Source organism: Nymphalis io, chromosome 7, assembly GCF_905147045.1.
Source record: "Nymphalis io chromosome 7, ilAglIoxx1.1, whole genome shotgun sequence".
Classification (NCBI taxonomy): Eukaryota; Metazoa; Arthropoda; class Insecta; order Lepidoptera; family Nymphalidae; genus Nymphalis; species Nymphalis io.
In genome coordinates this window covers 5,651,148-5,669,044 of record NC_065894.1, presented here as the reverse complement: position 1 = coordinate 5,669,044, position 17,897 = coordinate 5,651,148, and the positions used below count along the sequence as shown (strand labels likewise).

The following is a 17,897-nucleotide window of genomic DNA, read 5'->3' as shown; positions in this document are numbered from 1 at the left end:
TGTGATTAGGGACAAACTGATAAAGTGGATTAATGTTCTGAGATGAGTATGTGAGCAATTATAAACTTCTATTTTAATTAGTTTTGTTACTTTGGAAATTTCGTATTAATAGTGAACACGAGTCTTAAGAATAAAGGCATTCATTTCTTATTGTGAAAGATATTCATAAATAAGATATAAAAAATCGCTTCTACGAGAACAATGCAAGAACTTAAATATACAAAAATTACATCTAATAAAATGTACCTACATTTTGTACACATTTATTTAAAAAATATTTATTGGATTTGACATGAAATATTATGTCAAAGAGTGAGTATATTTTCAATCTGTTAAAGGAGCAAGTTGGTTATTTCAGTTTATAATTATATATTTTATTGACTGCCTCGTTACCTCGACTGACTGGTCTAGTGGCTTGATGCAAGGCTGTAGACCTGGAGCTCCTGGATTAAATTTCCAGGTCGGGCTAATAAAAAGTTATTGGGTTTTTCTGTCAGAAAATTCTCAGTAGCAGCCCGGAGTCTGGGAATTGGAAGTGTGTACACTCTCATGCCTCGGAAAGCACGTAAAACCATTGGTCCTGCACCTGAATTCTTTTTGATCGTGTCGGATAGCCGTCCCATCGGATTATGAGAGTTAGGGAATAGAGAGTGCAACTGTGTTTACGCACACACTTGTGCACTATAATATCTCCTGTGTAGTTGGCTAATCTCTTGAGATTGTCCGCCGTGGCCGAAATCAGTCTGGAGGACATTATTATTTTATTATCAATATATAACAGTGTCTTTCTTGTTCATGTTGTCCGACTGTGTGTGACAACTGCAATTTAGATTAGTAAAAATCATTATTACTGCCTTAGCTTAGAGGTAAAAGGAAACAAGCGTTGAGAGTTTCAAAAATGTATTGAAGCACTTGCCTAACGTTATACAAAACTGCCTTAATTTTTCTTTAAAATACTCCAATTAGGCGTTCAAGTCTTATTATCAGGTTAAAGGCGACAAAAATAGATGTAATTGTTACAATGCCTATTGTTATCTTCATTGCGCTGTAAGAATGAAAAATCAACTTTAACAATGCACTAAATTTAATTACTCATTTTATCTATTTAAGAACCTTAAAATGTACCGTTCGTTATTATCAGCAAGAACCTTATGATTATTATTAGTATCATTTGTTATTTTGATTTAGTGTTTAAGTTTTAATAAAAAGTTATTTTTAATCATTTTGTGTAAGGTCTTTTGCAAGGCCGTCTGGGTAGTCAGGTAGTTAACACATATTCCATCGCCACGCAGCAATATTTACTATTTTTGTGTTATTTGCTGTTGTTTGAAGGGTGAGCCAGTGGTACTGCAGGCACATCTCAGCTTTCATCATAGCTTGAAAGGTTGGTAGCGCATAGACGATGTAAGGGATTGCTATTTTTTCGTACAGTGCCAATATCTATGGGCTATGGTTAACACGTACCATCAGGTGACCCATTTGCCAGTCCTCCAAATGAATTGAAACGATAAAAAAAATCTAAAAAGTACATAAATAGTTATGATTTAACTTCGTTTTGACTAACCCATCAGCATTATGGAAATACAAAGCGCTCCTCAAAGTATAATAGATTAACTGCATGTAGCAGTAAATAAGGTAGTACAACGCCAACGCAGTGGCAGTCACCGACAGCTGAAGGAGTTGCACCAGCTCTGATACAATTCGCCACGATCGTCTATTTACCTGTAAAAGATTCTTATTTATAATTTCTATCGATATAAAGATTAACTTCATTAAATATACATATAACTATATACAATGTATCGTAGTTTATAAAGTAAAGTAAAACAGTGTATAAAAGTCCCACTTCAACGCAAAGACCTCCTCTACTCTCGAGGAGCTTATTATTGACACGCTGCTTAGATGCGGGTTGACGGTTTCCACACCAGGTTTTCCTTTAACGCCGAGCGCGTGATGAATTATAAATACCAATAAGCACAGGAACACTAAGTGATACTTTACTCGTCAGGGTTAGAACTCATAATCATCGGTCAAAGTTCACGTCTAACCACGGGGTCATCTCGGTACTTGCAATTCGAGTATGATCGACGAACACTTTTAGTCGTTATTTTATAAGATTAAAGATTAATAAGCAATAACTTTAAAACATTACAACTTAATTTGATCTATTTAAATGCTTGTAATGGAATGTTACTTAAGCAAATATCGCTTTGTGTAACTCAAACTAGTATTACCTACATCCGAAAAGGAAGGAAACGTATAAATAATGTACACAAAACATAATAAAATGCTACGAGTATATTTGATTTCAATTAAGATTAAACTCGTTAATAGAATTTGGAATATTCAGCAAGTACGGAACTCTGTAAGCTGGTCTTAACCTAGAGAGATTGATATCAAAAGTAAATTGTACATAAAACAAACACTCGAGTAGCCTTCCACGGGTTCATCGAACAAGGTAGCTAAATTATACTTGCATATTCTGTATTGTTTTAAAAGGGGCAGATAGTTTGTTTGATTAAAATATATTATTACTTTTTAAGTTATTACTTTTAGCTACTTACATGTTTAAAATGAATAATTACAACTAACAATTAAAATTAATTTAATTAATGGAAGGCGTGATGATCCTGTGCATAGAACATATGGATCTTACCCGAAGACTGCGAGCTCAAATCCGGGTAAGCAGCACTGAATTTTTATGTTAATATTACTTACATCTACACTATACATCTATTTTTATAATTTATGTTGTACTCTACGCTGAAAGATAACATTTAGTCCTGCGGTAGTATATTACACTTTGATCTTAGCCAAAAGGCCGAGAAGCGATGCGGTAGTATATTAACCTATACCGTATTCCAATCGAAGAAAGAGTAAAAATAAACAAACCTTAGATTTACATTTTCTATGTGATTGCTAATAGTTCTGCTGTATTATGCATTACAAATAGTTCTTGATTAATTTACTTTTATTTATAAAACAACACTATTCCACTTAACTAGTTATAACCACTTTTATTTAACTTCCAAAGTTCCGATAACAACGCGGACATTAAAAACGCTATTTTCTCTCGAATATACATATACGTTTTCAGTTATACGATTTGTCAGACAGTTAATTTTACTAACAAATTGAAATTTTATTGGAATCGAATCAAACGTAACAGTAGCCCGTTGCCTATTCTACTAAAAAAATTGCTTCATTTAAGAATTGCTCATGTTGATTATATTAATACAGTGGTTATGGGTGCTGGTGCGAATTATTTTTAGTATATAGTAACATCAAAAAAGGAACAACGATCCGCGAGGCTCTAATCACTTATAAAATTACGCTTGCTTTTTTACAAAATTAGCTAGTAATTAAAAAAATAGTCAAGCATGATGTAAATTAGTATATATATATATATATATATATATATATATATATATATATATATATATACATAATTTATTTATTTACATTTAACATTAAACAATGACTTGTGTTTAGTTAAACGTCTACCTACCTACAACCCTAATTAGATTAACATCAGTAGGTCAACATTACCTAAGTGATAGAATGTTTTTTTATTAACTTCTAGGAACATGCTATGGACTCCGTAGCTGATAACTTAGTCACGATGCATGCACATAGATGCGATTTTATCTTATTTCACGTATAAAATGTTATGTAATTACATAACTAACAGTTGAAATGCTATGACCACAAAATATTGGGCTTTACCTTATGTTTGACAAAAAACTATGAGACTTACTCATTTTACGAAAAACGTTTCAGAAACTATTTAGGTGACAAACATCTTACTCACAATAGTTTGCAAATGTGCTCAATATTTAAGTTTAACTCTATTGGTTATTTGGACTTATTTTCAAATTAACCATTTATATAAAATTTTAAGCTTTATTTGAATAAAGATGAAAAAAATATTCTAATTTTGACAAACCTATTGCGTACACACAGTAATATGAAAATTAGTTTTTTTTTTCGTATTAAATTTATAAGGCCAGGACCCCACAACAACGTTATCGTGCTGATTGTCTATCGTAGATTCTTCTAAGATCCAAATTATTTATTTCCAAACCGGTGTATAATACATTTTTTCATACATAATTGTTTATATAAAACATTTATCTTACTGGTGGTAGAGCTTTGTGCAAACTCGTCTGGGTAGGTACCACCTCAAATATTCTACCGCAAAACAGCAGTACTTGATATTGTTGTGTTCCGGTTTGAAGGGTGAGTGAGCCAGTGTAATTACAGGCACAAGGGGCATAACATCTTAGTTCCCAAGGTTGGTGGCGCATTGGTGATGTGAGCGATGGTTAACATTTCTTATAATACCAATGTCTATGGACTTTGGCGACCAATTACCATCAGGTGGCCCATATGCTCGTCCGCCTTCCTATTCTATTAAAAAAAAATTATCTATTCATATTTGTATCAAATAATCAAGAAAAAATGCAACAAAAAAATTTTTAAAAAGTATTAACTTGAACTTACTTTTGAAGATTGCTCTTCATAACGCACTTCCGATAATTCTTCGCATAATTTTCCCATATTATTTGACGGACACGATTGATGTACGTGAGTGCAATATGCGGATATACAATTATTTCCTAGCTATGAATAAAAATAATGTTATTAATACGTATTCGTATTATAAAAAAATATTATTATATTTTAAAACTTCTATTGTTTATTCAATACATCATTTGCATAAATTGCATCAAACAAAAACCCTTAAAATAAATAAAACTGAAACTTGAATGCCGCAAAATAAAGTCATATTAACTATACAAATGTTTAAATGATAGTGGTACTCATATTTTATATTTTACTCTTGATTGTCAGAAGCTAACTAAGAAAGAACTATTGTGATATGTTTAATAGAAATAACTTAGATCTTGAAATTTAAAATTGAATCACACAATCAAAATCGTATTACAGGGGTAATGGACTTCTTTTCTACTTGTTCTGGTGTAGGTGGTGGGGGTGGGGGTGGGGGAAACGAATCAAGAATCTGTTTCAATTTCTCGCTGGTACGGAGGCAACCACAACGTCGCCGCCAGGTGTCTTCTTCCTGTTTATGACGTCGCAGTGTACGACTTGTCTCGGATTCCATTTCTATATAAATATTAAAAGCAAAGACAGTTCTTATAAATGCGTTTAAATAAAAATAGTACATAAATTAAAATTCGTACTAACTACAGAAAAAAAGTTTGCCTAAATATTATTGTTTATTTTATGTATATTCACTGACCTAATGATTTCCCGTAAAATTGAACATGTATTCGTCTATTTATATTTGTTATAACAGGTTTTTTAAAATTACCATAAAATATGAAATTCTTGTGACAATTACTTAAACTAATTATAGTACTTACTTACTTTTTGTAGTTTTAAGTCGACGTAACACAAATATTAACTAAATATACGTGATTTTTAATTGATTTAACCCATTTATTATCTATTTCTACAGTAATTTGAAATTAAATACGCGAAAAATCGACAGACATCATTCTTTACTCCTAAATCATAAACATTGACAAAACAATAATGACAATATTTTTTTCAGTTATTTTATGGCTAGCAAACGAATGAAAATATTTTTTACCTGTAGGAAATTAGGTACGACAATCATTGCCATATTAATACTAATCTTATAAATAAATAAAAATTAAGAATATTAAAGTAATTAATTATATTTATAGTAATTAATGTATATTCATTCATATTTTTCTTTATAATTAAAAATATTTAATTTATCATGAATAACCTTTGCAAATTAGGAAAATATTATTATTGAGGATTTTTTAGAATTTATTTTACAATCAACTTTTTGTTTAATAAATTAGGCTAATGTTTCCTATTTCCATGCTGTTATCAAACATAAATCTGCCTCGTTGCTCTGCAGAGTGCGAGCCAGCTCCGACTCCATCCTGTAGACCATAGCTGAGAAGTATGATTCTTCATTCTTCAAGTATACGTCATATTGTTCGTATATGTATAACTCACAACGAACTTGTGACACAAATATTAAATATTCACTAACATAGACTATAACCTTTTCTTTTTACTAACCCGCTATGGATGCTACTTATTTGAAATAAAGTTTATTTTATTTTATTTAAAGCAAACTATAATATAATTACTATACCTTGTCCAATTGGTTCACTTTTTTAAAGAACTTGCCTTAGAATGTAACTGTTCCGGATTGCGAAAAAGTTAACTTGCATAATCTTTTTTTATTATATAAATAATATGTATTTGATTCAAATAAACTGAATTTATTATTCTTAGTAATTCAACATGTAACTTTCGTCGGATGACGAGTCTTCACCTAAATTTAATATAATCAGTTCTTGCCCTCTTATATTATCAAAAGCCACATAACTTTTCCAATCCGATAATATTACTTTTATAGACCTTCCACTACACTTGACCACTTTTCAGGCGTCACTTGATTAAAAGAATTCTTTAATAATTCGAGGATCTCATTAGCTGCAATATGTGATATGGTGGAAGTCCGAAAACTGCGTGACTGCTGATACTTGATCCACCACATATCTAGCTTTTTGTTTTCAAAATTTTTACCAATTCTCACGTCAATATAGATTCGATTCAACAGAGATTTCTACTTTATCACTATTATGGCAACGCCCGTTTATGATATCTGACTTTTTAATGGTGTTGGCGTTTTTACAAAGTGGCAATTTATGTTGTTTTTCATTTAATAATAATAGACACAATGCATAGAAACCGCTAACAAAACAAAGATTTTTTTATACAAAAACAAGAACATTTTTACTCAACAGCAAAAGTCGATAATAATCGATACTACATATCTACGTTAGGTTGCCGCATTCACTAGTTCCATATTATGTCCAAATGAATAACTAAATGGACAGGGTAAAGTAGGTATTTAGTAAACAACATTGCGCATAAAAGCATTACCTGTACCCTAAACTTCTCACGGTCACCGCACACGAGAGCTGTGACAACGAGCGAATATACCGAAATGTATAGAATTTTCGATTTACCGCTAGGCGGTAACCGTTTGTAGCAGAAATATGAATAAGATGAAAACACGCACGACGGCAACCATTATGCACATGGAATTAATTGCCGGAAATTAGCGACACTCTCCATTGTTGCATTCGATAGTTTCTTGAACTTAATGATATAACCACATTTCATTTTGAACATTAATGCTATTTCTATTCATGAAACGCAAATGATCTTCACAAAATCAGTTATTTATTACATTTCTTTCATCTTGGCATTTATTCAAGACGAGCTTTATTAAGAGCATTTGAAGACAGATATTGACTTCGACCAACTCTAAAGATTATTTGTAGTATCTGAAATATACTCCTTTGTCTAAATTTTAACGGGATTTCTTGATTTAATTTTTTCTGATTTCTTCTCGATATTAAATAATGACAATTAACGCTCTTTCGACCAATCATTTCGATAATCATCTATATAAATAAAACTGAATGTTTGTTTGTTTGTCCTTTATATATTCTTAATCGAATCAAGATTACAAGAAAATTTGGTAATTTGTTCTGTGTAAGATCGGAGAGGTTCCTGGCTCAAAAAAAAATTGAAATTTTGCAGTAGGTTTGTCCTTCAACGTTTTAACTTTTTTTTTCAATTTTTTTCCTTAAACCATTTTATTCTTTAACCCTTATTCCAGTCAAGCAATTTTTTGTACTGCCTAACTGAAAAAACTTACATAACCTATATACATAAAACTTATACCAAAAGTTGCAGCGCGTTTAGTAAATAATAATATTATATAAAAGTATAATTAAGTACGTAAAACCTAACTAAGGTATTGACATGACAAGCGTGAATTTCATGTATATACAATTTTATAACGTAAGGTAATAAAGAAGTTAAAGTAATATCTTTATATAATGCTCATAACAAGACCTAAAGCTTTTTAGGTCACAAAACACAGGTTTGAACTTCAGTGTGATGTATGACAATAATGCTTTCTCACGGTTTAAGTAACGCAACTGCTAAAATAATTATAACATATAAATTTAGCCGAAATACAACTAGGTTATGTCAGCAAAACATATAAGAAACCGTTTACTGAAGTAATGTTACTATCATTACATTTTATGAGTTATATTTTTAAACCATTCCATCGCATATACCTAATTATTATTAAGAATAATATTAATATGCCACTTTGTTTAAGTTAAACGAATATTTAAACACTTTAGATACAGAAACCCATGGGTATGCAGATGAATACTCCATTCAAGGACTATATCTGTAGCTAAATTGTCTTGTTCAAAATGATATCTCGAGTTAAATGACACGGAATTTATGAACGTCACAGGAATGGCACGGTGCGACCACCTGACGCGTGTTGCGAATCGTACGGTCGTTCACTCAGAAAAATATTTCAACAATTATTACACCCACTACCTGACAACGTTTTAAAAAGTATCCCAGTCGTATAATAAGTAATATAAAAAGTATTTATATGCGCAATATAAACATGATGTTAAATAAATATATATTTAATATTAGTTTTTTTATTTTCAAATTTATACCTACATTTGGCATCAATGTTAAGTCGAAAATTTTACTTAGTAACATGAAATATACGTAAAGATGCAAAACATTCAACAGTGAATTAATCATATAAAAAAATTAGCATCGAAGTTAAATTTGAACAGACCACAAACAATGTTCGGACAATACAAGGCTAAGTACACAATGGACGAGTGATTTTGGAAAAGCGAAGGCCAGAGATGTCGTTCCGATGAGAGATACGTCCTTCCTTCTTGTTGGCGATAAGTTATTACACGGGCTGGCAAACACGAAACGAATTCAGCCCTACAAATATCTTGTAATCGTCTGACAACTTTACAATAAGCCATTGTTTAAATTAATATAAATTACTGTTTAAATAAAGAGTTTTAAATAAAGCCTCATAATGGCAATATATACTATATTGAGGTAACAGAGTGTCGAGTTCAAAATTACTTCTAAACTTGATAATGTTCGATCAACGGCAACAGCCGCGACAATATCTTAAAGTGAACAGCAATTCAGTCCAACCATAGAACATTTATTATATAAACTCTTTGGTTCCATCTGCCAAAGCGCAATAAACTACTGTCTATATTACAAAAGAATCGAGAAACTTTTTTATATGGTTCGTCTTGACTTTTATATTTGGTTATGATCGGGCTCTACTGCTCCTCGAAACTTAACCTTAGTACCATCGTCCCTGTATAATTCGAACAGGTAAAATAAAATACCAATTATAACTATTATACCGTACGAGTCAAGACAGTTAAATACTTTTGGCCATACTGGCCTTTACAGCGTCACTAGGTGGCACGAGATCAAACTCCATTTCTATATTTTTACCTATTTATTGGCACGCGTAAACCAATCCCAAAGACAAGAACATCTTCATATCGTAGAGTTGTAGACAAACAAAGCCACCTTTAAGAAATATTAACTATTCTTTCCAACCACTGCGCTGCCATCCATGAGAAAAACCACAGAATAACTACATATATCTTCGAGGTTTATAGCTTGGAACCTACCGAAGCAAGTTTTCACAAAGCCCTACTCGTTGGATTACTAGAGTACTCAATTCATCAATTTTGTTTTTGCGTCATGGTAGTAAGTTTAGTTGCCATTACGCGTTCTGAAGTAGACGGCAAAAACATACGCTTAAACTATTAATTTTTTTATACTTATGTACTTCATGAATTATAGCAAAATAAAATAAATAAATAAAACGTTTTAAATAAACTTTTATTGTTAAAAAGATAAAATTTTAAAAAACGATATGAATTAATTCATACTGCTTTATCAATAAAATGAACTAAAATTATTATTTATTTTTTTATAAGAGATTGATATTTGCCATCGACGACTTCTTTTTACATTTATCTTACATCAAAGGTTTTTTATACGTTTTATAATTTCGGAAGTGGTTGCTTCGCAATCTATCGATCCGGAAATATTCTCTCCAACTGCGTGAACATACTATTTGATATCACAATAAGTATACTACATGAATAAACATACTTAACAGCCCTTGTCCGTCTTGAAACTATGGCCAGATGAAAAACAAACAAAATTGTCCTATGTTCAATTATAGTACGGTAAATAGATATTTTAAATAAAACAAGTTCTAATTTGCCATGTATTTAATAAATAAACACGTTTACAATACGCTGCTGAAGCTTTACGAGGGACCAGCCTTAGCATTCTCATGTGACTTTTCAGCAAGCAGATCTACGAACTTTTTATATAATAAATAATCATAATTAACAGTCACAAAAAATATGAAAAAAAAACATATCACATAAAACCTCACTCAAACAATATCTTATGTTAAAAGGAATTTGATTCCGGTCTAATCTAATGTATTTTTTTTTGAGGTATTACACCATTATAAGCGACAGACGAATACATGCAATAAAGTACGGTTTTATTTTTTAGTACAACTTTTATAGAGCTGTCATGGTGCCAGAGCCAGGCATTTTGGCAGTGTTATAGTACAGAGTAATAGACGTTGCCAGACATATACATTATTATTGACCAGACAGCAAAATTTATTGTTTTTCGCAACATCAATGATATGACGCAATTAATTGTAAATATAATATATTAAATTAGACCTTCTCTACAATGAAACAATGGAATGTTACAAGAATGTACGAAAAATTAATTTAAAAAAATATTCCAAATAAATATTCTTAAAATATTACGGACCCTTACTGTGCTTGATTTAGGCGAAACACACACACGTAGGTGACTAATACAATCACATACAAACTATTATTTATTATCCTAACTAATTCAAAAATATACTTTCATCAAATTGTAGAATAAGACAGTTTGCACAAAACACACCTATTAAACACTATTAATAATAAAATATTCTGACAGCTGTTCTTTATGTTGAAAAAGCAAAAGCGTAGCATTATTTCGTAACTATCTATTTTAGCTACTTTTCAACATCATTTAACAATCGACGGAATCGTAGTATCAGTGACGTAAATATCATCAGAAAGAGGATAATGGAATGGAAAGCTTTTAATAATAATTCTTTATTTGAAAATAATTTCGCAGGATCTGATTCTGAAATTCAACAATTTGTGCAACAACATTACAATCGTAAATCACTTTTTAATAATATTTATGTTTTGTACACCTATAATAAAACTAATTAAACTTTTTTGGCAGTGATTTAGTAATTTCGAAACATTACATGATGATCCTTGGTTTAGTATTTATAATTCAAAATTATAAAACCAAAATAAAAAATCATTATATATTTTTTTTTATATTCGCCAAGAGGGCAAATGACTCTACTCCACCTGATGGTAAGTGGTAGTAGAGTCCAAACGCGACGACGGCCAGTACAGACGCCAAAAACGTTCTGCACTAGCCGCCTTCGCCTTGCCGGCCCGCAAGATGCCTCTTCACGCCTCGTTTGAAGGAACCCGGGTTGTAAGAGGAGGGGAACACGTGAGCTGGTAAGGAATTCCATTTTTTGGAAGTGCGACAAAGAAAGGAGTTGCCAAATTTCTTTTTTCGCGATGGAATTGATGTCACAGTTAGGCAGTGACATCAATTCCATCGCGAACAAAGAAATTTGTTCATTGAAATCATATAAAAAAAATGCGTGTGCCTACTAATAAAGCCTAGATATAGTTTCTAACCGATGTAAAGATAAATACCAAATATTTTTTTTAATAATAAGGTAAATCAGATCCTACGAAACTTCATAAAAATACTGAACGCCCTTAAATATCCTTAACATCAAGTACATCAGTGCTACATAAATTTGTACATACGTGAATTTATTCATAATTTATATTTATCACATATATAGAAACTTCTATGCGTATTTTTCCGTTTTATACTTAATTGTGAATCTATTCTACACGCTTTCATTTTAAATGGCAGCCTTAATATGAACAGTACACTTTGAATTTAACTAGACGAGGACTTGGAGCAAATAATGTACCTATTCGTTTGTTTTTTTATTACAAAAGATTGCTATGATCTTCATGTATAAAGCATCTAATACAATTATGAACTAACAATTATTTAAAATATATTTGGTTTTTGAAAATGTTCATAAATATGATCTGTAATAGCCCTGTAAAACTTTAGTTGTTAAGGCAAGCCACGGATAACATACGATGGTTAATTGAAAATATACGAATTATTACCTCGAGAATAAACTTTTTAAACATCCAGACATCTAATATATTGAACATTAACAGTAATAAAGCGATCTCTATCAGGGACATACTACAATAGACTAGAACATACACGTAAAACGAAGACCATCGAATTATAGCGATTTAAAAAAAAATACATTACAAATATAATAAAATCATGCAAAATTAAAAAAAATATAAAAAACCACAGAGATTTAATTTTTAGTTAATTATACGTCCAAAAGAAGCACAAAATATTTCAAATTTTTTATTAAAAATTTAATAAACTATCAAAAATACTCTAATTATATATAATATAATTAAATAATAAACTATGATATTGATTTCTTAAAAAATCTATGACATTTCATTATAGATTAAAGAAAAATTGCATTTGACTTGATATCGAAACTTTGGAATTATAATTAAAATGAAGTAATAAAGTGTAATAGTATTGTACTAGAAATGAAGATACGAAGAACTGTTTGTAGTGCATAATATAACTAAGCTATTTAGAACATCGCAAAGAATATTTAAATGTAAGGTTTACTTATCTATTCTCCCTTCGATAGGAATAGGCTTTACGTAAATATATTCACAGTAAAAAGTATCAATTATATCGATAAATTAATTAGAAAGAATATAAAATAGCAAAATTCAAATGCACTATAATTCGTTGGGCTCACTTAATTTAATTTCATCTGAATAAATAAAACACCAAACGAACAGCATTCTCTACATTTACATCAATTCAAGACGCCAGCTACTACACGTTGCGGAATATACACGTACAAATAAGGAATGTCATACATTTCTACGGCGGAATTATACATCAGTCTCAGTTTTGCTACTTGTGCGCCGACTCCTACCAACACCCGAATTCACCCAATAAGGCCCACTAAGTAAGAACTTCTTCACATTATACTCCATTCTTGCCAAATCTTCGGATGAAATTTCCTTTTCACCTTTCGATTTCAAAGCGTCTCGCAACTCTTTTCCTACGTCGATATCGGCAATGTCGCTCCGATTGAAAACCTTGGCCGCGTTATTTATCTCCGTAACTGTATCATCACCATATTCAACTGGAAAAATCGTTTCTTTCACAACATTATTAACAATCTTGGAATTAGACGCACAGGGCTTTATATTTTTATCCTGGTGCGTGTTTTGAGCTGTAACGCTGTTGTGAGGCCAATTATTCCGTGGCTCTCTGGAATATCTCGAGTATTTGCTGACCGGGTGCGGCATGTTGAGTGCTAGTTCATTTAAAGTTTCAGTAAGTCTGTTTATTTTACTATCTCTTCTGTTGGCTCGATTCGGAAAAACACATTCGTCCTCTAGTGGATCATTTAAATTGTTTTGTTGCTCTAAATTTTTTTCGACCCATTCTGCAACGCGAAGCAGTTGCTGTTTCTGTAACAGAGCCGCGCTATCATCACTTGATAGTGAACTAGTGCTTTGTTCATTTGTAAAGACTTTCTTATTTTCATTAACTTTTAAATGCGTCTGAGTTAGATTAGGATAAACATTTACAATATTTGGTAGAGGCGGTTTTATTGTTTCAGATTTTTTGTTTATATCACCAAGGGGTGAATAATCTTTTGAAATTTTTGTGTTTTCGATAGCATGCAAATGCGACATTTCAATTTTCTTTATTGGTCGCGTATACTGACTGGGTGCTTTGCTTTGTTCGTATCGATCAAAATTAAATATTTTGATTTCGTGATTATCAATGGGCGTTAATACGTCCGTCTTCTTACTTGTTTCGCTGTTCGAATTATGATTAGTTTTCGAATTTTTAATATCATCATTGAAATCGTTTAGCAAATTATCGATTTCTGAAACATTCTTCTGGCTATCACCAACATGGGAGTCGTTATTGTTATGCTCCGATGTATTCGAAAAGTTATGGGTTTTTAACGGTTGCAGAGGGGACGACGAAACATTTAGTAGTATCGGATTTATCGAACTGTTTTTAACTGTCAAACCCGTGTCTTTATTATTATTATCAACATGAACATCAATTAAGGTAGTCTCTACTACTACAAGGTCATCTTTGATGTCACTCTTTATTTCAACGTCATTCTTCTCTAAATCTATAAAGTTATCTAAGCCCTCATTAAGATCTTTAAAAATGGAATTTTCGTTACATTTACTTTGTCGTCTATATAAGACCGGCGGAACATCGGGTTCTGCATTATCAACTAATATATTTTTGGATCCAGCTTGCATACGCAAATGACAAAACCTAGGTCCAGGACCCACTTGAGTGTTCGATTTATGTGTGCTTACTGTTGATTTAGCTATCGACGATGTCCGACTACCAGCACCCATGGAGCTATGAGAATTTTTCCTCAAGTTAACACCTTCAACTGACGAAATTGCATCACTCGGTTTATTGTCCTTACAATTCGATACTTCTCTAATGAGCAAATCATCGTTACAAACGCTATGAATACTACTTTTTTTGCTAGAAATGGAAGTTTTAGTCCTATCACAGAGTTTGTGATGAACGGATGGCTCCATGTTAATACTATTATTTCGTATCTTCATATCTTCTTCCATTTTATAAACAACTTCCCTTTGAATATCTGCTTCCAGTTTCATATTATTTTCAGTTTTAATAATCATGTCATTAATAATATTATTAGGTTTAATATTAATATTTTCGATTACTAAGTCAGAAGGCTCTCTTTTTTCAAGAACAAGAGGCTGCGGCCCTACATACAAAGGGCTATGTGATGTTTTCTCATTAACCATTTTAACAGCTGAGGGAGAGCTGCTTCTGACACTAAAATTCGAATGAATCGACTTTACTTCGGAATTGCAGTTCATACAAAGATAATTTTTCACATCTCCACTCAATATAGTTTGTGTTGATACTGTGTAGTAACTTTCGTTATAACAAAACGGCTTATTTTGAGATTTTGAGCAAGTGCAAGTATCACAATGTTTAGTCACCGAGTCTTGGATACTATCTTCTAGTATTTTAGACATAAGTGATGCAGAAATATTGAATTCATACTCACTCGCATCAAAAGTATCAATTTCATTTCCATTCTTTGACTGTGTCGAACTAGCTGGTTTAGGTGTTTTCGACATCACATACTGTGATACTCTTGCCTGAGTGTCAATTGGCAGCTGCCAACAAAAAAATATCATTAAGAATTACGAAACCTCTTATTTTTTTTTTTTTATAGAATAGGAAGGTGGACGAGCATATGGGCCACCTGATGGTAAGTGGTCACCAAACGCCCTTAGACATTGGCATTGTAAGAAATGTCAACCATCGCTTATAACCAATAAAAAATAAAATCTTAGTTCCCAAGCCACCAACCTTGGGAACTAAGATTTTATGTCCCTTGTGCCTGTAATTACACTGGCGCACTCACCCTTCAAACCGGAACACAACAATATCAAGTACTGCTGTTTTGATAACTTGTTTTGATTTTTTTAAATAACCACTTCACCATTTAAAAAGGAAAATATTTTCCTATCAACTTACATTATCGAGTTTCTGGGCCACAAAGTTATCAGGCTTGCATTGCAACAATTGAATTGCTAAGTTCATATCATTTTTATACCTTTCCTGAAAAAATAAATAAATAATGGTTATATTACTAAATAAACTAAACACCATCTTAAGAAATCTTAGTAAATTATACTGTACATTTTCTTTTTGTAGCATGCTATAATTATGTTTAGATTCTGCTAATCTAACAGACAAAGTAGCAATATCTTTCGTCAATTGACTTTTTTCGCTTTTCATCTTATCTACCATTTGAAGCAATTTGTCCTCAAGAACTTGATTCAATTTTTGTACTCGTTTATGTGAATCATATAATCTGAAAGTATAAATTATACGACTAATTATACAATAAAAAATGTTCAAGCTATATAATATACAATTAATTAAGTATATATGGTATAATAATAATCAAGTATTATTATGTAACTTATCAATGTTTTAGTAACTCTTATTCTTACACTTAATCAAAATAAATATAGATAAAGCAAGATCTCAAAATCTCAAAAAAGGAAGCAATCCTGATGTATAGATATGATCTTATCATTTCGAATCTAATATAATGTCAAATAATCTTACAATTGAATTATATTTAACCTAAATAATAATTTATGAATATGTTTTTTTTTTTAATTATTTGGATATATAAAGTATTGCATATGTTTAAATTAAAATATTTACAACAGATTACAAAAAAATCACTACAAATAAAATTTAAATAGAATTAGTCTTTAAATTATTTTATATTCATTTTATGTAAGTATGGAATTACTTCATAAATGATATGATATCAAATAAATTTAAAAAAACTATGTTACCTTTCATATTTTTCCCTCCATGTACCAATTTGTTCTTCTAGATCATTAGCTCTAGAGGAAGACTTGAAAAATTCTGTCTCAAGGGCTAAAAAGTGTGCATCACGCTCAGCGAGATGAGCACGCAAGTGATCCACTTCCTTGTGCAATTGTGCTTCAACACCGTCACTACATTCCTAACAATGTATGTGCATATTAAAGTAAAAGAAAAATAATATAAAACAAAAAAAACTACAATTTTACTGAAATTTTCTAGTTAAAAATAATTGAAAAGATACTTTATGCAACAAAAAAACAGAAAAGCAATGTGCTCTATTTTACTAAGAATCCCATTTACTATTACAAATCTAAAAAGAATTGATCTAATAATTAAAATGTACTTTTAATATAAAGCTCTAAAATTTTAATTCTACTATTGAATCAAGAATAATAAGGTTTCCTTTTTTATATAGGAAAGCAATGCAGTTACTGAATACAAATAAAAGTACAATACTGATTTTGATTTTTGAAATAAATGTATGGTTTCTTACAAATAAGAATCCCCTTGATGAATAGAAAGCTAGTTTTAATAATAAAACATATTTTTTAAAGGTTCTATAGATAAAGAATAAATATATGATATTTATTAAGAAAAAAAAAATCTATAAGAGTCAACATGTAAAGGAGCAATTTGTTAACTGAACTTCTCGAAAATATAAACAAAGGTATATAAGAATATCTGCCTCAATTCATTGTATTACTAGTCTACTATTACATCGCCAAATTTTTACCTTACAAGGGGAGTTCTTTATGCTTTCATCCATCACTTATAAAAGCTTATTCTATTTCACATTTCACATTATGACACGTCCAATTTTAATATAAACAGCCACGTCACGCGCAAAGTGAATATAAACAGCTATTATTATCAATAAGCCACTGTTTAAAACATAAAATAAAAATCAATCGGGACACAAAACGTGAATATTTACTTCAATTTTGAATACAAATGTTTAACCATCTGCTTTTGGTTGTAGTACAAACATAATGGTAAATTTATAAATATTTTTCTGAAATATTATAATATACATGTAACAAAATTAGAAAATTTTCTTTTTCGCTAAAGAACGCGATTTTTTAACAATTGCAACTGACGTTATTAGTTATTGACGTCTTATAGATAATACTTAAAAAAAAAACATTACGCTTACGCTGTGTCTATGCTATGAAATATAAAATTTAATCTTATAAACGATTGAAACTTTATTATTTGTTATGTAATTTAAATTTAAAAAAAGGAAAACACAAGAAAAGATGTTTTCTCGAATTGTTTCATAAATGTATTTCTAAATA

The 17,897-nt window shown here is 30.8% G+C and overlaps 2 protein-coding genes across 3 annotated transcripts; both read right to left on the bottom strand.

The window, feature by feature from the left end:
- Nucleotides 1–914: 914 nt before the first annotated feature.
- Nucleotides 915–5,527, bottom strand: LOC126769710 (uncharacterized). 2 transcript variants are annotated; one of them, XM_050488629.1, is made up of 5 exons: nt 5,392–5,527; nt 4,949–5,127; nt 4,504–4,623; nt 1,565–1,722; nt 915–1,045 (listed from the first exon to the last, which is right to left on the bottom strand). In XM_050488629.1, exons 2-5 carry the CDS (start codon nt 5,123–5,125, stop codon nt 949–951), a joined length of 552 nt encoding a protein of 183 aa, XP_050344586.1. In that variant the 5' UTR covers nt 5,126–5,127; nt 5,392–5,527; the 3' UTR covers nt 915–948. The 2 variants fall into 2 exon arrangements, with proteins under 2 accessions (XP_050344586.1, XP_050344585.1); XM_050488628.1 differs by having other exon boundaries at nt 5,388–5,521.
- Nucleotides 5,528–12,948: 7,421 nt separating this feature from the next.
- On the bottom strand, nt 12,949–17,683 carry LOC126769590 (homeobox protein 2). Its single transcript, XM_050488454.1, has 5 exons — nt 17,336–17,683; nt 16,569–16,741; nt 15,895–16,069; nt 15,730–15,813; nt 12,949–15,365 (listed from the first exon to the last, which is right to left on the bottom strand). Exons 1-5 carry the CDS (start codon nt 17,366–17,368, stop codon nt 13,050–13,052), a joined length of 2,781 nt encoding a protein of 926 aa, XP_050344411.1. The 5' UTR covers nt 17,369–17,683; the 3' UTR covers nt 12,949–13,049.
- Nucleotides 17,684–17,897: the final 214 nt, after the last annotated feature.

Coding starts and splice junctions, on each gene's coding strand:
- LOC126769710 (XM_050488629.1), bottom strand. CDS start 5,125: ATGGAATCCGAGACAAGTCGTACACTGCGACGTCATAAACAGGAAGAA. Junction 4,624..4,948: donor AAAAGAAGTCCATTACCCCT/GTAATACGATTT, acceptor TTTTATTCATAG/CTAGGAAATAATTGTATATC. Junction 1,046..1,564: donor TATTTCCATAATGCTGATGG/GTTAGTCAAAAC, acceptor TCATTCTTACAG/CGCAATGAAGATAACAATAG.
- LOC126769590 (XM_050488454.1), bottom strand. CDS start 17,368: ATGGATGAAAGCATAAAGAACTCCCCTTGTAAG. Junction 16,070..16,568: donor TGGAGGGAAAAATATGAAAG/GTAACATAGTTT, acceptor TTATACTTTCAG/ATTATATGATTCACATAAAC. Junction 15,366..15,729: donor TGGCCCAGAAACTCGATAAT/GTAAGTTGATAG, acceptor TTTTGTTGGCAG/CTGCCAATTGACACTCAGGC.